Source organism: Diprion similis, chromosome 14 (genome assembly GCF_021155765.1).
Source record: "Diprion similis isolate iyDipSimi1 chromosome 14, iyDipSimi1.1, whole genome shotgun sequence".
NCBI classification, from domain to species: domain Eukaryota; kingdom Metazoa; phylum Arthropoda; class Insecta; order Hymenoptera; family Diprionidae; genus Diprion; species Diprion similis.
In genome coordinates, this window is record NC_060118.1 from 318,750 (window position 1) to 338,707 (window position 19,958).

The window sequence follows — 19,958 nt, forward strand, 5'->3', positions numbered from 1 at the left end:
CCACAGTCTCATGAGTTGCACGTTTTCAAACGCACAAATCCCTGCATGAAAGCTGCAATCAACTATCTTCTTGTCGTAGGATTTCCTCAACATTCCAATCGCTGGACAGCCCAGTTCCAACATATCCACCGCATTCAAGTTTTCCGCATATTCCTCCAACCAACGAATTTTTTCCAATCCCTTGACAAGCACTAACGGCGTTCTGCCCAGGTGATCGCGCATAATCCTCCTCAAGTTGCCGTAAGTTGTAAAACCATGAGTCCACTGGAATCCATGATGATTATGCGTAAGATACTTCACTTGATGGCGCAGGTCATTCGACAACAGGTTCCAGGCGTATGGATCTCGAAATATGTAATGGCTCATAGTCTTTGCTACGTTCTCATAAAATGCGACTTCTTTCACCACCAATTTATTTACAACGCCGATAAATCCCTGCACATCCACGAACATACAATCCATTACAGCAATTTTCGAACAACGTTCGTTAGAGGTGTGTACTCGACGATTCGATCGTGCAGTATGAGACAATAAGCAGCTGTGTCATCCTCTATATCCGTTTCGCTCTCAAATTCTTTTCGTATGTCAACTGTAGCACTTTTTATAGATTCATTTTGTCGCGAACAATCTATCACTATTATTGGTGCATCCTTGATGTAAGTTTGCATATCCAGAATGGGTCTGTTCACAGTTCCATAATACAAATTCTGGAACTTAGCATACATATCGTACAGTAGAGCAAATTGTTCATTTTTACAGCTTACGTTTAGATTTTCATATGGATATGAATCACTGTTCAGAAATAGCTTAACGTTGCGTAAATCGCAATGGTCGAAATAACTCGCATGATTCTTCACGTTTCCCTTCCGATTTCTTTGCAATGCAAATATCACATATCTTGGTTTTTCCAGTTGCGTTGCTATTTTGATGGGCCAAACTTGCATTTCAGATTTCGGTAAATTGGGATATTCGTGCAACGACCAAGATCTGGAGCACATCTGTATCGGTTGATTTTTCTCCAATATTCTCAATAGCGACAGCTTTTCAACATCCGATGGCATCACATGCGGTATTCTCCATTGTAATTTTGTTATTTCCAAACGCATGTCTTCCACAGCCGCACCAGTTTTGTAGCAATTTTTATCGGTTCTGCTTCGTATAAGAATGAGTTCGTGTCGAGCGTTGGCAACAATTTTCTTATAATCTTCTGCGAAACCCAGCACGGTATTCGATGGAATACATAGGCTGAAATCACCCGTGTGGTGGTTGCTTTTATATCCACCATCCTTCCATCCAAATATTTCCATGGCATTTTTCTTACTCTGATCCAGCGAAATATAATTTTTCAACGTTGATGTTATTCCTACATTCTTACAAAGATCAATTTCCACACCATTTAATTCGTAGCGTATTTCATCGAAGAAAAAACACGGAAAGTTTTTTTTCAGCTCAGAATCAATTTGATAATTTCTCGCACTCGCAACAATTTTGATAGCTTTTCCCTGAATGTAGATCAAACTCTCACTCGGCAGCACACACAAATCCTGCTGTTGTATCAAAATGCGTATCTCGTCGTTATTGTTGTAGGAGAAATTTGCATACGGATTATGTGCATGCACTATCGCCTGGTTGATGCTGTTGTCGTAGACCGGCGATGCATCGATTCTCAGGATGTTGGACATCATTTTCGAAGTTTAAACCCCAGCAAAATCAAAATCTTCTTGGTTTTTAAAGTAAGCAAACGTTCGGAATTTAGTGACCCTTTTGTATCCCTCGGTGATTCAGTACTGACCGAAACAGTGCTGGATGCTTGATTATATGCGTTGTTGTATGTTAGCATTTTCAATCTTCTTTCAAGTGAAGTCGTAAAGTGATTTCTTCCCCTCTGAAATTGACCGGTGCTCCGCTCTGGTCAACTATACTCAGCGTTATGTTGTCAATCACGCGATCACTCACCGGCATGTAGATGATGCTTCGGGGCGATTCCGAAATTTTATAACCTGGTGGAACGTCTGGCGAAAATTCGTGTATCGTGTGAGCCTGCGAACTATTGCTGAATGCGCCATATGTTACGCTACACTCCACTTTAATGGAATTAACTTTAGATATTTTTATCGGGTTTGTCGACTCGTGCCATTACCCTGCTTCACGTATCTCACCATCATCAAACCCTAACAATGGCGCTATCGAGTTATCATCCAAGAAATCAATGTCCCATCTACACCAAACTTCCGATTTAAGTGTATTATTGTTGGCTCGAATTATTATGTTTGGTCCTTCCACCACCATTTTACAAGCGCTAACATTTTGTGAAACATCAATCACGTATTCCATATGTTTTTGCACATATTTGTTTACATCCTCAATGGTATACGACCCCGTCGGTATAGTAATTCGATTATTGTAATTATAACCCAAGCTGTTGCATGTTTCATCAATGTTGGGTATTGAATTGTATGATTGAAACGTGACCAGTCCCATTGAATACGATTTGCGGTGATTCAGAATTATCGGTGGAAAGTAATTCGCACTCAGAGTCGATGTATTACCCGTTAACGTGAAGGTTATAGACATTATTCCTTCGCTGCGAGAAATTTCAAACACAACTCTCCGCAATTGGATGCGTTGTCAGACTGATGCCTGTCATGATTGTACCAGATAACATTCCTTCCACCGAAGTATCGCACAACTTCGTTCGGCGGTGGTAAATTGCCAAAACTGTCGTAATAATACATGTTCTGTCCAATTTTTTTTATAAGCCACCCAATGTGTCCCCATTCCCGCATCACTATCTAAATTTATAATTCCGCTCTCGCGAACTCTGATTCGTTTCGGTAGATTGTTCCGCATAAAAATACCCCGGAAATGTGATATTTTCATTTTTTTGGCAAATTTCCACAGTTCACGGTCTGTAGTAACCCCTTGCGGAAGTTTCACATTTCGGAGTTTTTTTTTAGCTTGTTGGTTGATTTCAAGAATAGCCCCCATCCTTTCTTGTAAGGTGCTAAATGAAGTCCCCTACCACGTCCGCCCAATGCAATAGCCTCCATCGTCTTATTGAGACGTTCGTTTTCTTCCAATTTTTTAGCCGCGCTCGACGCATCATTCACTGCTTTAGCGATGCCGGCCGCCCCACCTGGCGAATATGGGTATTAATAGTGGTAGAAAACCACCATGCTTTGCAACCTTCAACACTCTTGGCAATTTAACATTCTTCTTATCCCCTCCAATTGCCTGTTTCGCTGCTTTAAGTGCTATGCGTATCGCGCTCCCTTTGTCCGTCGGTTTAAACTTTTTCACCGCCTGACGTGCGGATGTTATAGCAGCACGTACCGAGGGTTTTCTAATACCCATACCAGGTTTGACTTTAGCACGCATGGTTTTGTTAACTGCCCAACCTGCTGCACGTTCTGTCCACTTTGCTTCCTTGTCACGACTGCGTTGCAACGCTGCCTGAGCCAACCTTTCATCAGCCTCGTGTCTAAATTTTAGATCTTTGCTTTTCGCATAGGGAATATCATGTTCTCGACAGGCTTTGTCCAACAAATTCACTCCCGTTTGACCGCTGGCAAGACGCTGCTGCAAACGTGTTCCAGGACCGCAGAACTGATAACCCGGTAGATGTAGCTCAATGGGCAAATTATTGATGGCGGTATTTAACATTCCTCGTCCTCTGGGCATGTGTGCTATCAAGTGTCCGAAAAACAACTGATCAGTATGTATTCGCCCACTGAAACTCATGCAACAACACGAAATTTATAAAACAGTCCGTCACTTTACCAATCAAAAATTTGGACAACGACGTGCAACATGTATCAAAAATTAATCACCACGGTAAACTATTACCGACATCCGTAAGAAGTATTATTTGCGGACCGTCGAATTGCGGAAAAACCAACGTAGTTATCAGCCTTCTCATTAATCCCAACGGATTACGTTTCCAGAATGTATACATTGTAACGTGGCATTTCAGAATGGCTCGTTACAAGGCTAAAACCCTAAAGGAAACTACCGAAAACGCGTCCCTGGCGGGGTACTTCAAGCAAGCTCGATACGATATAGGCGAAAAATACTAGTTACTAATATTTTCTGTACAAATTTTGTAATCCCGCGCTTCGGCGCAAGCTAAACAGGTACCGCGACCACAATCATCGAGGGATCAACACGTTTCTTTGATTCACCGAGGGATCGACAACTACCGAAAACTACAGTTCCAGCTACCGACGAATTCAAATACCGTTTCGTAATCATGAATCTCCCGTACAACTTTGAATGCCTACTTTTTCGGATGCCGTAAGTTCGACATCAAGGGCAGACCGCAGCCTGTCGTTCACCGACTTACCGGCCAGGAGCCGGACCGAACCCAAAACACTACGTCCAAAGTTGATGAAGCCCTCGTCCTGAGGATAGACGCAGCCTCCCTGTCAGTAAGGGGTACAATCATTGTGAGTCATGGTCCACGGACGATGAGGTGCTGTAAGCCGCCGTGTGACTGCATGGTCTTCGTGATATATCGTGGGCAGTTGGCCACTGCCTAGACGACGAAGCCGGTGGAGGCAAACAATGTGGAGTTGCACTCCATCCGGTAACCTTCCGGAGGTAGCCTACGTACCTGCCTTCTTGGAGGGAACCCCCAATGACAGGCAACCTGGACCGTACGACGCAGCAGACGAAGAAAAGTACGTGTGATGTCAACTACGCTCATCTAGCGGTAATCGTCGATAACGCGTAGCCGATATTCGCCAGCGGGATGACCCAATTATGGTGGGGATTGAATGACCACCGAAGGGGAAGAAGAATCACCTGACGACACCGGCGAGATCGCTAATCCGGACTCCGAACTCTGCCTATTCTACGCTCAACCCGCCAGGAGACAGCTTCGCTACCACCTCGCTCTCGTTTAGTTAGAAATCCTCAACCTTCCTCTTATATTCTACCACTATCGCTTATTCCTCTGCCGCTATCGCTATCGTTACCTTTTTCGCACCCACTACCGTTTTGATCTTTTAGCTTCACTCCTTCCTGTAAAATCACTTCCTTCCTTCTTCGCTTTCTTTAAGTTTAATTTAATTTAAAATCAGTGCCTAATCTCGTCGCCGACTAAGGTAAGGCTTTCGCCTGTGTATCGTACCGTTACGAAGTTGCTCTAATTTCTGTTTCTCTTATGGTATCTTAATTATCGTTTTGGTTGCATCGAATGATGCCAGTATCTTTGTGAATCATGGTCCACGGACATTGGGGTGCTGTAAGCCGCCGTGCGACTGCATGATTTCGTTTTGTAATTAATTTCCGAAAACTATCGTGAGCGACCTCGTAACTACCGAATATCTTTTGTATTTCTGAATTTCTTTGCTTAATGCTTATCTTTTGTATCTCTGATTTTCTTTGCTTCTCGTAATTTTATGCTAGAAACGCTTGTGTAATTTCTACTGTCTCTATCGCTATCTTTACTTTTCTTACTAGTATTGCCTATCGCTTTGTATCGTATCGCTTGCTTTATATTATTTGCTTTGTGCATGAAATTTCGTATCGTATATTGAGCTACTTGGAGTACAGCTGAGCGTAGATTGAGCCGCTATATACTACCGCACCTTTGTTTTCTATCGCTTATATTGACTTACATTACTTATTACCTTGTAATATTTTCTTGTTTCCCGAATATCGTACTTCTGTGTTATCTTAAGTTGCTTATTGTAACCAGGTGTATTTAGTGTATTATTTTTACTCTGCAATCCCTTCTCTAAACCTCTCAATCTCGTATAACTTTTGTATTTTCTCTCGTTATCGTAATTTCGAATTTCCTTGTTAATTTAATATCGTAATTTTGACTGTTGTAATTATCGAATCGCTTGCTGTGAATAATTCTTCCGTATAAGCTTCCGATATTTGTGAATCGTATACCACTGTCAATCTTTCTCGCTAATTACCGTTTGTCGTAATTTAAATATTATTTTCTTGTCACTATAATTCTAAGCTACCGTCAATTCCGTCAACTACCGATTTTCGCTAAAGTTTCACTCTTGCTTTAATTTAACAATTCTCGTAGTGCCGCTTCTGAAATTTGGGTAAGATCACGTCGCCCAGTGACGCCTAGTTTAAGTAGACTTTTTGCATTATATCGCTTCTCTCGACCTACGATTAATTTCTTTTGCCAACTATTATTTTGTGCGAATTATCGCTTAACTTCTTTAACCGAAAATCTTGTAAATAATTCTTGTAAACTCTCGTTGACTAAATATCTTTTGTTAACTTTCTGTAACAAATTGACTAATCTACCGCTTATGAACTGATCAATAATATACGACTGGTTGGCTTGTTAATTTACTTGATTCGAGCTTATTTCTTGATCTCTTTATTTTCCTATTTCCGTAACTGTTGTAACTGCCTTTGGATACCGCCACTCTACCAGTTCGTGTGAGTACCTGAGCCTAGCCAGCCATACAACGGGTTCTCTAATTATTATTATCGTATCGTATCTTTCCCTTTTCTCTAAAAATTGACGCTGAAGCGTCTGGCGCCCAACGAGTATCTTTTCGTATCTTAAATATCGTATCGAATAATTGGAGAATCGCGCCAAAGTGTTAACGGTAAGTCCTCGTCAGAGGGTAACAGAATTTAGCGTCACAACATATATTCCAAGTCTTTGGCGCAGCCAAAATATGAATATTCACGCAGGGTCTTGAATCGTGTACCTGGTGTGTCCTATCTTACCTATTCCAACAATTGCGACGTTATTCCGGTGGAGCAGTCCAAGCCGAACACGATTTTTATTTTCGATGATATTGCCTGTGATAAGCAGGACGTGGTTAGGGAATATTTCTGCATGGGTCGACATAAATCAGTTGATTGTTTCTATCTGTGTCAAACATACACAAGAATCCCCAAACATCTGATTCGTGATAATGCAAACTTCATAATTCTCTTCAAACAAGACGCTAAGAACTTGCGACATGTATTCGATGATCATGTGAATACAGATATGAAGTATGCTGAATTTGAAGAATTATGTTCCATCTGCTGGCGTTCGAAGTATGGATTTCTAACGATTGATAAAGATAGTCCCATGAATTCCGATCGATATCGCAGAGGGTTCGATGAATTTATCATAAAAACGTGATGTAACCCGCCTGAGGTTACAGTGTTACGTCTGAATGTGTGCCTATAACATCTTTAAGTATACTAAAGACAACGAAATCTGAGACCGATTTGAAGCGCAAGATAGTGGAAGCAAGCGATGCGGTGAGGAAGAAATATCAAGCATTGAAAACTGATCGCATAGCCGACAGCGAAGCTATGGAGAGAACTTTTAAACCGATTGTTGAGCCGCTGACTGCTATAGCAAAGGCATCTGAGTTCAAAGCGGATGCTATAAAGCCTGAAGTATTTGCTGAAAATGATGATGAATTAGATAAAAGTATGGCTTGGGACTCTTACAAACAAACTCCAAACTCAGAATATCGCTTACGAAAACCGAGTCAATCGCTTATCAGGAAAGTGTTTCAACGCAGAGGGGGTCTGGAGAAATCTACACCCAATACGCGTGAAAGCAGTGATATTGAAGATGACGCGAACGTTACGATTGAGCCAACTATTCCCGTCTTGCGTGAAACGGTTTACACGACGCCAGTCACCGAATCTCATACGGAATCGCCGCGGTCGGCGTTGATGGAGCAGATGGCTGACCTGATATTTCAACGCATATGGAACGCGCGTTCGAGGAAAACTTTGGCACTTTGGCCAAGAATTATATAATGAATTCAATTCGCGATACGGCAAATACAATGGATTCGGTTTACGGAATTAGATTTGAGAACAATGATGGAGCCCCTGGTTTCATGATTGGTGACTCACCGATTGAATTTGAGCTAGATCATTTTTACGTTGAAAACATGCGATTCAAAACAACTCCGGGTATATTGGAACTCATGTTTAAGAAAATCCTCGACGAAGATATGTACACAGATGATGATCTTCGTAAATATCACGACATCATAGATTCTACAAATGCCCACTAAAGAGGCTATCTAAAAACTGGTCAAGTATGCGGTAATAAATCCTACAAATATCGGAACATTATACGCAAGTTATTTCCAAGTCGCTCGGCACTCGGTGAAGGTCTCAACAGCAGTAAACATATCGTGCGAAAGAATTCTCGATTAGAGTATACATATTGGGATGATCCAAACGAGTTGGTGGACAGGTTGTGGTTATTAAGTCGTTCCGAGGCTGCCGGTAACACGGCTCACACGAATGAGATTATCTCAATAGTGAAGGAATTACGCAAAGCTGATATTATTGTTTGAAGAATGAGTGGGGAGAAAATACAGCTGGTCAGAGAGCTACATGCACCGGCTCGTCGTAACTTTAAGCGCCGACGAGTGATCGTAAAAGGCTTTGATGACTTGTGGCAAGCGGATTTGATCGAAATGCGGCAGTATGCCAAAATAAATCGAAATTTCAATTACATTCTAACGGTCATCGACGTGTTATCCAAATTCGCGTGGGCTGTGGCACTGAAAAATAAGAGTGCTCAATCGGTTGTCGACGGATTTAAAGAAGTTATTCAAAGCGGTCGTTCACCTAAGAATCTTCAATCGGACGATGGTAAAGAATTTTTCAATGCCGAATTTAAAAAGTTAATGACAAAGCAATACATCAACCATTACTCAACCTACAGCGCTATGAAGGCATCGGTCATAGAACGTTGGAATCGCACACTCAAGGATAAAATGTGGCGATCATTCAGCCTGAATGGATCATACAAATGGATTGATAATATACAACAGTTGGTGGCGGCATACAATAAGAGCAAACATAGTACCACGGGTATGGCACCGATAAAAGTGAATCGTAAAAATGCAAACCAGTTACTCGCAGCAGTCTACAGCAACGTCAAACAAGTTAAGCCAGCAAAATATAAAGTAGGAGATTTCGTGAGAGTTAGCAAGTACAAGACGATATTCGCGAAAGGTTACACGCCGAATTGGTCGACCGAAATTTTCAAGATTCAAAAAGTACAAAACACAAATCCGCGAACTTATCTTCTGATAGATCAGCAGTCGAACCCAATCCAGGGGGGTTTCTATGAACAAGAACTGCATTCCGTGAAATATCCCGACATATATTTAGTGGAGAGAGTTTTGAAGAGGAAAGGTGATAAGGTGTTTGTGAAGTGGTTGGGTCTAGATAAATCACACAATTCTTGGATAAATAAAGACAATGCATTGTAGTCGTTTTATTCACATCATGTTTATATTTTTTGTTAAATAAATATTATTTCTATACAGATGGTGTAATTTTTACATGTCCCCAGGGTAACGTGTCTGTACTATCGGGTAGTAAATACCGCTTATCATCGTGATGGCTTAAAGCAAGTTTCAATTGTCGAATTGAATACACTTCATGCAGATTCGAACGAATGGTTCGCTGCAATTTTGAAATACTCTCGTGTTGGTTAAGGCAGTCGAGATAATTTTCGGAAGTTATTTGATTGTTCAATACATTATTTTTCACACCTTTTGCTCTCTTCACGATCTTTTTGTCATCCATTCGCGTCGCATATATTTTGGATCGCAATCCGACCAATTCAGTCATTATTTCGCCATTTCTCTCATCCTTTATTATTCCTACAACTTTTTTGTTAACCTGAGGGATTTTATAAATATTATCCGCAGGATAATCGCTGGTGTCGAATCTGTCAATATTGTTGCGAATGAATTCATAAACGTCGCAAGATTTTATTTCATAAATAAGACTGTCCGTATCGGTATACATTAACTTACAATTTGATTTCAACTTTGGTAACATAAAAGAATAATGAAAATCGTAGACGCAAATTTTCGATAAATCTAGAATGGCCATTCCGACGTAAATTGGCTTGTTAAATATCACTTCGAGCCTGTTCAGCTGTATCGCAACGAAATTTTCATCGAATATACTTCGACTGTGGAAATTTGGTCGCGATATCAGTGCTTTGACTCCGCAACGTCCATGCCATTTTTGCGCTAACTTGACGTCTGAATATTTACGAATATTTTCCATCGTTTTACCAAATACCGCGTTGTTCATCAGTTTGTATAGATTCTGTTCGAATTTGTTGGCACTTTTGGCTCTTAACGTCGTGTTCAAATCAATATAACTCTTCAACCATGCTGATTGTTTGAATTTCAATATTCTATGAATTTTACGCAATATCAAACCGTTTTTCACACACTATTGCAAATTACGATAATGTATAACATAACGTGTCTTGTTCTGCAACGTAGCTAAAAGTTTCGGAGTTTTCCCACCGGGCGGTTTTTGATGATTTGGACAAAAGGGTAAGTCTTGATGTAATACGTGAACATTGGTGGGGTATTCTAAATCTACCTCCAATATGTATCCATCATCAGACTCTTCACCAACGTGCATGAAATCAAAATCATGTACTCGATGCACCCATTCAAAATTTCTACAAGGCAGGTACTGAGACATCGCCCAACCATATAAATTATTTACGTCTAAGTAGAGCAATGATTTGGTTTCCAACTGCGGATTGTAGTCTGTCATATATTTATTATTCGATATACTGTATCGATTCGAGCATTGACTCAATCCTCCTCGCAAGCCTGCTTCAATGAACAGCAGCATATCAACGTCCGTGAGCAATTCCAGATGAATTCTTGTGTGGAAAAGCATGCAATCCCAAGTAAAACCGGGTAAGGTACAGTAGTGTGCTGGATCTATCTTATATATTCGGAGGCAATTATCCCGGAAATTTTAAAAGACGTCTGCGAGGAGCATTACGTCAATTTTCAGATACAAATCACTATACTCGCCCAATGTTGTGATATTAAAACTGCACCAAACGTTCTGTGCATGAGCATAGTCTTCGTCTTCAATATTTTGGTCGTTCAATACGTTATAAAATGATTCTTTCGAGGGTAATGAGCGTTCGTTCAGTCGGTCAGCTTCGGTCACGTAATCATACGGAAATATCCCTTTGCGGGTTAGAAGATTGAATTGCGAATCTGTGGCGTTGGGGAATTGACATTTCAAATTCGTTAAATCATTGTGCCGCAGGTAAGAACTTAGTTCGGCTAAACTCGAACTCATATGTCGATAAGAATCGATGAATTGAAGTCTTACGGCGAGGCTGTGAAACGTCTGGGTGAATGCTATGTACTTTTCTTTGGTAATTGGAAGAACACTGAGCGAGGATGATTTAATATTAGCCAATTCACCGATTATGAAGTGTGCATCGTAACCACTCGAGTTGTGGAATACAACGGGTACGGTGCGATTGAGTTTGTAATTCAGATTACAATTTGAATGTGCAGGCCCGCGATATAGTCCTGTAACATGACAATGATCCTTCACGCGATCATTTGGATGCACAAATTTTAACTCGCAAATGTGACATACTTCAGCGTTTTCGAATTCAGTCTGTTGTTGACCAGACAATTGATACATAGGTTTCTTTTGATTGAAGTATTCAGCTACCCTAACTAAGATTCCGTGTAATTGATGGGCTAACCATTTCTGACAATCGACACCTCGATAGGAATTGTAGTATGATAGCGACTCATCGTAACTACATTTAAAATAATAACCTACGCTATATGGTACATGTTTCTGATATATCTTCGTATGCGATGATTCAGAGGACTGTGAGGAATTCTCCAACAAACACTCAAAATCTGCGTAAACTATGTATGGTACTTGCATTTTGTTCGAGTAATTCTCGAACTTTAACCACTTGTTGGACTTATCTGGAAGCGTGAGTTTACAAGGTGTATCTGGACTGCAATCAAGCCTGTGCGCGAGGAATTTTGCTTCGGAGTAGAAAAAATGTAAACATCGATTACAAACATGGATTGCATTCGTACGTGCATTCAATTGATGATTGACTAGTCGCGATAAATTTTTAATCCAACAGAAGTGTGTTCTTTCATGGAAGAATTCATCATCAAGATTTTCATCGTGTAGCATGAGCAAGTTGATGTGTTCGATATTTGGATTTTCATGCCGACTGATGAGTAGTGGTAAGACTTGATGCCGCTTGCCCCGTTTCTCCAGAATATATACATTCACGGAAATATTATTAAGTTTTTCAAATTTCGGTATGTCATTTAATTTTGTAGGGAATTTGATACCAGTGAAATTGAATACTTGATTGTAATGGGGGTAGGAAGTTACTCGATTCGCGTTTGTTGCAGCAGGATGTCGAGCGGATACGCAAGCCCAAGCAAAACAAGCGTTATCGGCATTTTGAACATCAACCACGGCTTTTTTAACCTTAATATCGCTCGGCAAGTCCATCCACATCGAACCTACCAGCGGCTCATACTTGTTTATGTTAACTAATAAATTATCTATACTAATCAAGGCCCAGCCACTATCACGCTCCTGAAATTTTCCGATTTGAGCCAGTAGAGGTAATGTAACATACTCGTCGTACCATTCCGCCAGATCCGAGGTTGTTTGGAGAGTAGCGTTCTTCGTATGAAAGAATTTTGTTTCGGATTTCACATCCAGAACAAAAGTTGCAGATAGCGTGGTGTTGACTTTCAGATGGTGATGTTGGCGAAGCAATGTGTTGAGTTTGTCGAAAATAACGGTGTATGCAGCTGTGAGGAATAGTTTTAGATCGCTGATTCGAAAGTTGGTGATTACCCCGGTGATCGAACGCTTCTCGAACGCAGATTCCAAATCATCCCATTGAATGGCCGGAGCGTCATGTGAACCACCTCGAATTGAAGGGTTTAACACAGCACGTTGAGAGGTCAATTTAACAATAAGAGTCTGAATCTTTCGTTTATCGGCAAAACTGGTGGTTCGATCTCTGTAAAAGTCGTTGAGGGTTTTTAAAAGTTTGAGACTAATAGTGTTCCACTGCGAAGCGAGATCTTCATTGGAGTCCGTAGTGAGTCGCTGGTATGCAATGTCTAATTTATCAATTACGGTATGAAACTCGTCGAACCGGTTTGCCATTGTGCCTCCAAAAAAGTTTCGAAAATTATATGAACAGCACTCGTCATACAATGTACGATTCAACTCGCAGCTACTCTTCGCGCACAGTATTAGCAATTATGCTATAGTTCTCATTAGCAGCTCTAACGTAAATATATTCATCGACTACGGAGAGATCCTGGTGAAAAAAGTATATCGGTTCCCACTCAATGTCTTCGAATCTGTATATCACTGATGGCTGTAATGGGATGTGTGGTTCTCAGTGAGCCGGCTTGTCAGATTGCGTGAGCAGGGAAATGTGACACTTGTGACAGTATTGAGGAAAATCAATCAAATTGTTGAACGTTGATTTGAAATATGCGGTTCCTAGAGATCGCGGTCTAATTGATTGGTCACGTATGACTTGTTTATAGCACTGATGACACACGTTAAAAAAAATTGGTGGATGAAAGAATCGATTATCACCTTGATATATGTCGCAAGCGTAGAACTGATATGCGACGAACTTGTAGTAATACATAGTGAAGATGCGAGATAGCAGTGCAACATTTTATATTGTATGAGGGGAGTGGAGGGGGAAGCCTTTCAGGCGGTGACGAAGCGTTGTATAATTGCATGGTAATAATGTATTGACATGGGTAACCTTTTGAATGGCCAGGGTTAAGCGAATGCGATGGGGAACGGTATAAGAACGTCGTTGCGAAAAAAAATGCTAGATGGATTATCATGGTGGAACAAAATACGAGCGATTATGAGTCCGATGATGAGCGATGCAGCAAACATGTGCTTGTAAGATCGGTAGAAATTGGTGCGCTGACCAAACGAATGAAGAGAGTTCGTCTGGTGACTGCTGGGTACGAGACTGATGAACAGCTGTGTCCAGGTTGTGCGGATGCTTATGATATACCGGTAGAGGATGGATTGGTATTTATACGTCATACGACTTATAGCAGCGCTGAAGATGCATCAAATTGGCCAAATCAACCGCAGAATTGTGGATTGTGTAAGGATAGTTCGGATTTGATAATACCAAGCAGTATATGTATATATTGCACATCGAAATAAAGAAATATTATAACACTACATTGTTTTTATTAATCTTTCACACGGACTACAAGTTATTGAGCGGTAAAAACGGCTGGAACATGGGCTACAAGTTAATGAGCGGTAAAAACAATCTCGCTAGAATATGACTACAGTATGGGGGAGGTGAACAAATTATTAATTTTGATCGGGTGTGGATGTTTGATTCGTTTTAAGTCTGGAGATATAATCCATCAATCTACGGTTCTGCTCCATAAGTTGTTGTATGACGGCAGTGTCGTTTTCAGGTTTTGATGCATTGCGCTCTGGTTCGGCGGTGGTTGTTTGGATGGGAGTGACGGTCGTTGGGGGTGATGTCTGGTCCTCTGTTGAATTGTCACAATCTAGATTAAAATGATTCGTAAGTTTTCGGAATGAGCGTATAATAAACTTGAGTTTCGAGTAGATTTTGATCGTAACGAGAGTTTGAAAGTAAGAGGCGATGGTGAAAGGTTTTTCGATTGACTCTGAAAAATAAGATTGGTATGGTATCAAAGTTTTGCTAGACCTTCTGCACTAAATAGTTGATAATTAGGACTCACCGGCGGGTTCGGTGGTTGTGGTGATTATTGGGGTGGTGCCGTTTGGCACTGCGATGATTGTTGACGCAGTAGTCGATGATGTGACAGTTCGGGCTACAACGGTAATAGCTTACATTACGCAAAAAAACATGGTGAAAGACTTGCGTAGGTTGAAGATTGAGAATACTCACATCGTGAGGTGGTCGAAATGGTCGTTGTGGTCGGGCCGTGTAGAAGATTGTGGGCAGTAGCAAAATGTGCTGTGGAGGGTAATAAAAAAATTGCTTTAAGGTGTGCACAAAAAGGGTATAGCAATGAGGTGATAGTTACCTCCGGCAAAAGTACGATTAAATTTCATCGTGGTTTTGTGAGGATCGATGCTTTCACTAACGTCAATGTGTACAACTTTTCCATCACCATGCACCCTGGCGTCCGGGGAGTGATAGGAGACGTCCAGGTGGCTGAAGTTTGATGATACTTGTTCACCGAGCGGTCGAGCAGCCGCTAGGGTGATGAAGCCGAAGATTGTGACTACGGAGTACATGATCGTGATGCGGTGCAATAATTAGACTGTAAGCATCTGCAGCAAGACTATGCGCTTTATAGTATGAATTTGGCGGGTGCGGGGAAGTGCATCTCTGATGACCGTGTGCTAATAAGGGTAGGTGAATGTAGAAATAGCAGATTCGCGAGGTGCACGTTACATTGTTAGAAATAACTGCAACTTTGTTGGTGGGTGGGAGTAGATGCATTGAAATTGGGCTGCTGGTCAGGCGACATTGTAAGCGCTGTTATTTTGGGATGCGCTAAATCGCGAAAAACCGACAGGTTTATGCGAAGGGGTTACTCGGGCGACATTGTAAGTTTTTCGCGAAAACAAGGTAATTTTGGACGACAGGTTTATGTGGAAGTTAAAATCCGCCTCAGTGTATTAATTGGGCAGCTGGCCAGACGCAGCTGAACGGAGTTCTACTTACCATTGCACTCTCTGATGGTAACGACACGCGATGGTAATCACCCACTGATGATAACACTCACGGGGGTTGAGATCCGCGGGGGTTAAGAACCGCGGGTTGAGAACCACGGTCACACACGCACACACACACACACACACACACACACACACACACACACACACACCTCACACGGACACACACGCGTTGAGCCAGAACCAACATATCCACGTTAAGTCAGCTTAGGCCGGTCACACGGACGCACGCACACCCTAGACGGACACACGCACACGCGGTGATCCAGAACCAACATACTACTGCTACTTGTTTGTCAGCCTAAAATTCCGAGAATTCGTTCAGGGTCGTCACGTTCAACGTCGCACCGAAATCCTTTGACCTCGGGCCGCTCGACGTCAAGTCGAAACTTGTTCACCGATTCCAAGAAGTGTTTGTCAGCCTGAGTTCAACGTCGCACCGAAATCCGTTGACCTCGGGTAGCTCGACGTCAAGTCGTCACTTGTCGGTGTCATTGCGTGAGCCTCCCAACGTCGGACTTTTGCCTCGAAACCTCTCAATCGTCGGAGAATCTTCTCGAAGCTGACTCATGGAACCTTCCAGAAGCTCAACGTGCGAGGGTTCGGCGTTGAACGGTTGAAAGTTCGCGATTGCACTCGGTAAGGCAGATTCTCGATCCCGCTCGATCACGCTCGATAAGCATGGTGAGGGTAAGATCTACGGTGACTGACAGAGCACTTTTTACCGACGAAGAATGCCGAGGGTTGGAACGACGTCATTCTTTACCGACGATCCAGCAAATTTGAGGTATTTTTTACCGATGATCGTGCTAATTTGGCGGATTTCTTTACCGACGATCGATCGACAGAGCACATCCCACCTTCTGAGGGTATAATTTGGCGGATTTCTTTACCGACGAGCGATAGACAGAGCACATCTTACCTTACGAGGGGCGGGGGGGTAACCTTCAAGGGTATGCGTCTGGGATGCCGGGAGGGGAGCTTGGCCGGTGAAGTCGGTGTTTGTATCCAGAACCGGCCTTGTATTGCTACTAAATCCCCATTTGATTAAAACGTAAAAAAAGTTTTCCGGAAATGAGAAAAAGTTTCAGGAATAAAAAAAAGTTTCCAAAAATAAAAATGTGTATTTACCGTGAGGAAAAAATATCTTGTATCATTATTATTGCTACGAATAGCTGTATGTATAAAACCGTCGCGAATATTTACGTTCGACACCTCGGACGATCCTTTGTCAAATTATTCATTAGAATATGAGAAAAAATTTCCAGAAACGAAGAAAAGTTTTCAGAAAATGAAAAAAAGTTTTCCAGAAACAAAATCCCCATTCGATTAACAAGTAAAAAAAGTTTTCCGGAAATAAAAAAAAGTTTCCAGAAATAAAAATGTGTATTAACCGTAACAAAAAAATATCTCGTATCATTATTATTGCTACATATATGATACATGAGTGCACATAGGAAAGAATTGTGGCGATAATTTGTATAACTGTATGTTTTATCGTTATTTTGAAAAATACATAGCAATTATGTTACGTGTCTGTTTCATTCATCCAACTATTGTGTGAATAGTCAAATCCCAATCACGTCACATGGAGCTGATCCCCACGCTCGCGTAACACTTTTCCCACTAGGTAGCCATTGGGGTATTTTACGTTACTCAGTTCCTCCTTGTAGAAGCCTGCTTCGATGGGATGATCTTGATATTCTGTGAGTTTGTACGTCGGTGGATTGGTATTTTTCAAGTCGTTCACGGTGAATATTTCCGTTATCCAATTGGGCGTATACATTAATTGCATAACATCGAATCATTTAACTCAATGCGATGCTACTTACGCCGATCATCTGCTCATGAAAAGTACAAACCCTCACCGACAGTCACCATGTCCAACCGCCTCGTCCTCGCCCCCCCCCCCCCCCCCCCCCATCTTCCTACCCTTCCTTCTTGCTCCTTCCCCGTCTTGTCACTTTCTCTTTATCATCTCAATCCGTCAGCCTGTGGTGAAATTTTGAGTACGTGAAAAATATAAATATCCAAATAAATAAGCAAGAACGATGAGAAAGGCTCGAAAAAAAATCATTCTGCATGCTAGTTGAATCTAGAACTCTTTTTCGTCTCGCACAGGCATACTTGCCTCCGGCTCGTATGCGTGGTCACCTACGACTCATATCGCAAATACTTGGGATGAAAAACTTGGTTTTACGTCCTTGTTATAAAATACACTACCAATAATATGTTGTATTTATGTGAATTACATTTGCAGAGTTGCAACAGCAATGATGGAGGGGGGAAGTAAGCAACGGAATAGTGGATATAGTGGGTGACATCCCCATCGGCATTCGCACGAGGGCGAGGAGCAGCGTATGGATATTGCATGCTTTCTGTAGATTCTTCTAAGCATTATGTGTGAAATGCATTGAGTGATCATCGGATAATAAATAACAAATGATAATTAATAATAATAATTATAACAATGATTCAACATCAAATTTTATGTCTACAGCTACATCTTTCACGCTCTTGGCTCGTATCAATCCCGCCGATGCATACTTGGAAAATGTATCGAGGATTGTGAGTAGGTATTTGCAACAATTGCAACCATTGAAAAATTTTTTTCATTTCATGAAAACTTTTCTGTAGCCGTTTTAAATCGTATATATATAATCATTATAACTATGATTTTTGGTTATCACGTTGGCTAGGTGGCTCGGAAAACGTGCTTGAGTCTGAACGCCCCTATCAATCGCTTGAGCATATGACGTCATGTATGCTGGTTTGGATGTTTCCGCTCCCATTGTTAGAATATGTATCAATTGTTCAATACATAAAATGTGGAATCGTATATTTAAAACTTGGATCCATTCAATACGACCGTGGAGGGGTGGCGTCTGGGTCTGAAGAAGGACTTCCCGAGGCGACAAACGGGTATATCCACACATTTTATAGCAGGTAAAGCGCCGACTTGCTCCAGGTACGAATTACTTCTGGTTATTGCTGCTCAGTAGCTGAAAGGCCCCCTGACTCGGAGTTAGATCTTGCAGCCTACCGAACCCCCTAATATTGTGGGTTGAAATGAACGGCTTAGCTAATTGTCTTGGTTGTTCTGCATTTCGAATTTTTTTTCTATTTTTCAGCATTTTCCTATTTAACTAGCATGCAGAATGATTTTTTTCGAGCCTTTTTCAATGTTCTTGCTTATTTATTTAGATATTTATATTTTTCACGTTCTCAAAATTTCACCACAGGCCGACGGATTGAGATGATAAAGAGAAAGTGAGAAGACGGGGAAGGAGCAAGAAAGGAGGGTAGGTAGATGGGGGGGGGAGGGGGCAGGGACGAGGCGGTTGGACATGGTGAGCGTTGGTGAGGGTTTGTACTTTTCATGAGCAGATGATCGGCGTAAGTAGCATCGCATTAAGTTAAATGATTCGATGTTATGCAATTAATGTATACGCCCAATTGGATAACTGAAACATTCACCGTGAACGACTTGAAAAATACCAATCCACCGACGTACAAACTTACCGAATATCAAGATCCCCCCATCGAAGCAGGCTTCTACAAGGAGGAACTGACTAACGTAAAATACGCCAATGGCTACCTAGTGGGAAAAGTGTTACGCAAGCGTGGGGATCAGCTCCATGTGACGTGATTGGGATTCAACTATTCACACAATAGTTGGATGAATGAAACAGACACGTAACATAATTGCTATGTATTTTTCAAAATAACGATAAAACATACGGTTATACAAATTAGCTCCACAATTCTTTCCCATGTGCACTCATATATCATATACGTAGCAATAATGATGATACGAGATATTTTTTTTGTTACGGTTAATACACATTTTTATTTTTGGAAACTTTTTTTTCATTTCTGGAAAACTTTTTTTCATTTCCGGAAAACTTTTCTTACGTGGTAATGAAATGGGGATTTTGTTTTTGGAAAACGTTTCTTTGTTTCCGGAAAACTTTTTTTCATTTTCTGAGAACTTTTTTTTATTTCTGGAAATTTTTTTTTCATTTTTGAATAAATGATTTAACAAAGGATCGTCCAAGGTATCGAACGTAAGTATTTGTAGCAGTTTTATACATACAGCCAATCCTATAATTACTTTTATGGGGCAGCGGCGAACCCCCAAGGTAAGGTGTCGGTCTGCCCAGGTATCAATTGTCGCTTGTCATCTTGCCAACTCAAAGCCAATTTCTTCTGAACGATAGTGCTCACTTGATGTTTTTTGCTACGAATTAGACATTGCGATTGAGTCAATTCCTTGTAAGCCAACAGACTGCGCTTATAATGGTCAAACGTAATAGTGTTTAGCGTTGAATTTTTGACACCCTTTGCGCGTTTGCTTACTTCTGTACCATTAACGTGTTTTTCCTCATCCTCGCCCATCGTTGTGAATGTGTACA

At 41.3% G+C, this 19,958-nt stretch overlaps 1 protein-coding gene and 1 long non-coding RNA gene across 2 annotated transcripts; both read right to left on the bottom strand.

The window, feature by feature from the left end:
- Positions 1 to 461: 461 nt before the first annotated feature.
- On the bottom strand, positions 462 to 1,682 carry LOC124414944. The gene is made up of 2 exons (XM_046896135.1): positions 1,478 to 1,682; positions 462 to 1,363 (listed from the first exon to the last, which is right to left on the bottom strand). Exons 1-2 carry the CDS (start codon positions 1,680 to 1,682, stop codon positions 462 to 464), a joined length of 1,107 nt encoding a protein of 368 aa, XP_046752091.1.
- Positions 1,683 to 14,585: 12,903 nt separating this feature from the next.
- On the bottom strand, positions 14,586 to 15,009 carry LOC124414668. Its single transcript, XR_006930051.1, has 3 exons — positions 14,886 to 15,009; positions 14,747 to 14,815; positions 14,586 to 14,669 (listed from the first exon to the last, which is right to left on the bottom strand). It is a non-coding gene; the product is annotated as an uncharacterized LOC124414668 (long non-coding RNA).
- Positions 15,010 to 19,958: the final 4,949 nt, after the last annotated feature.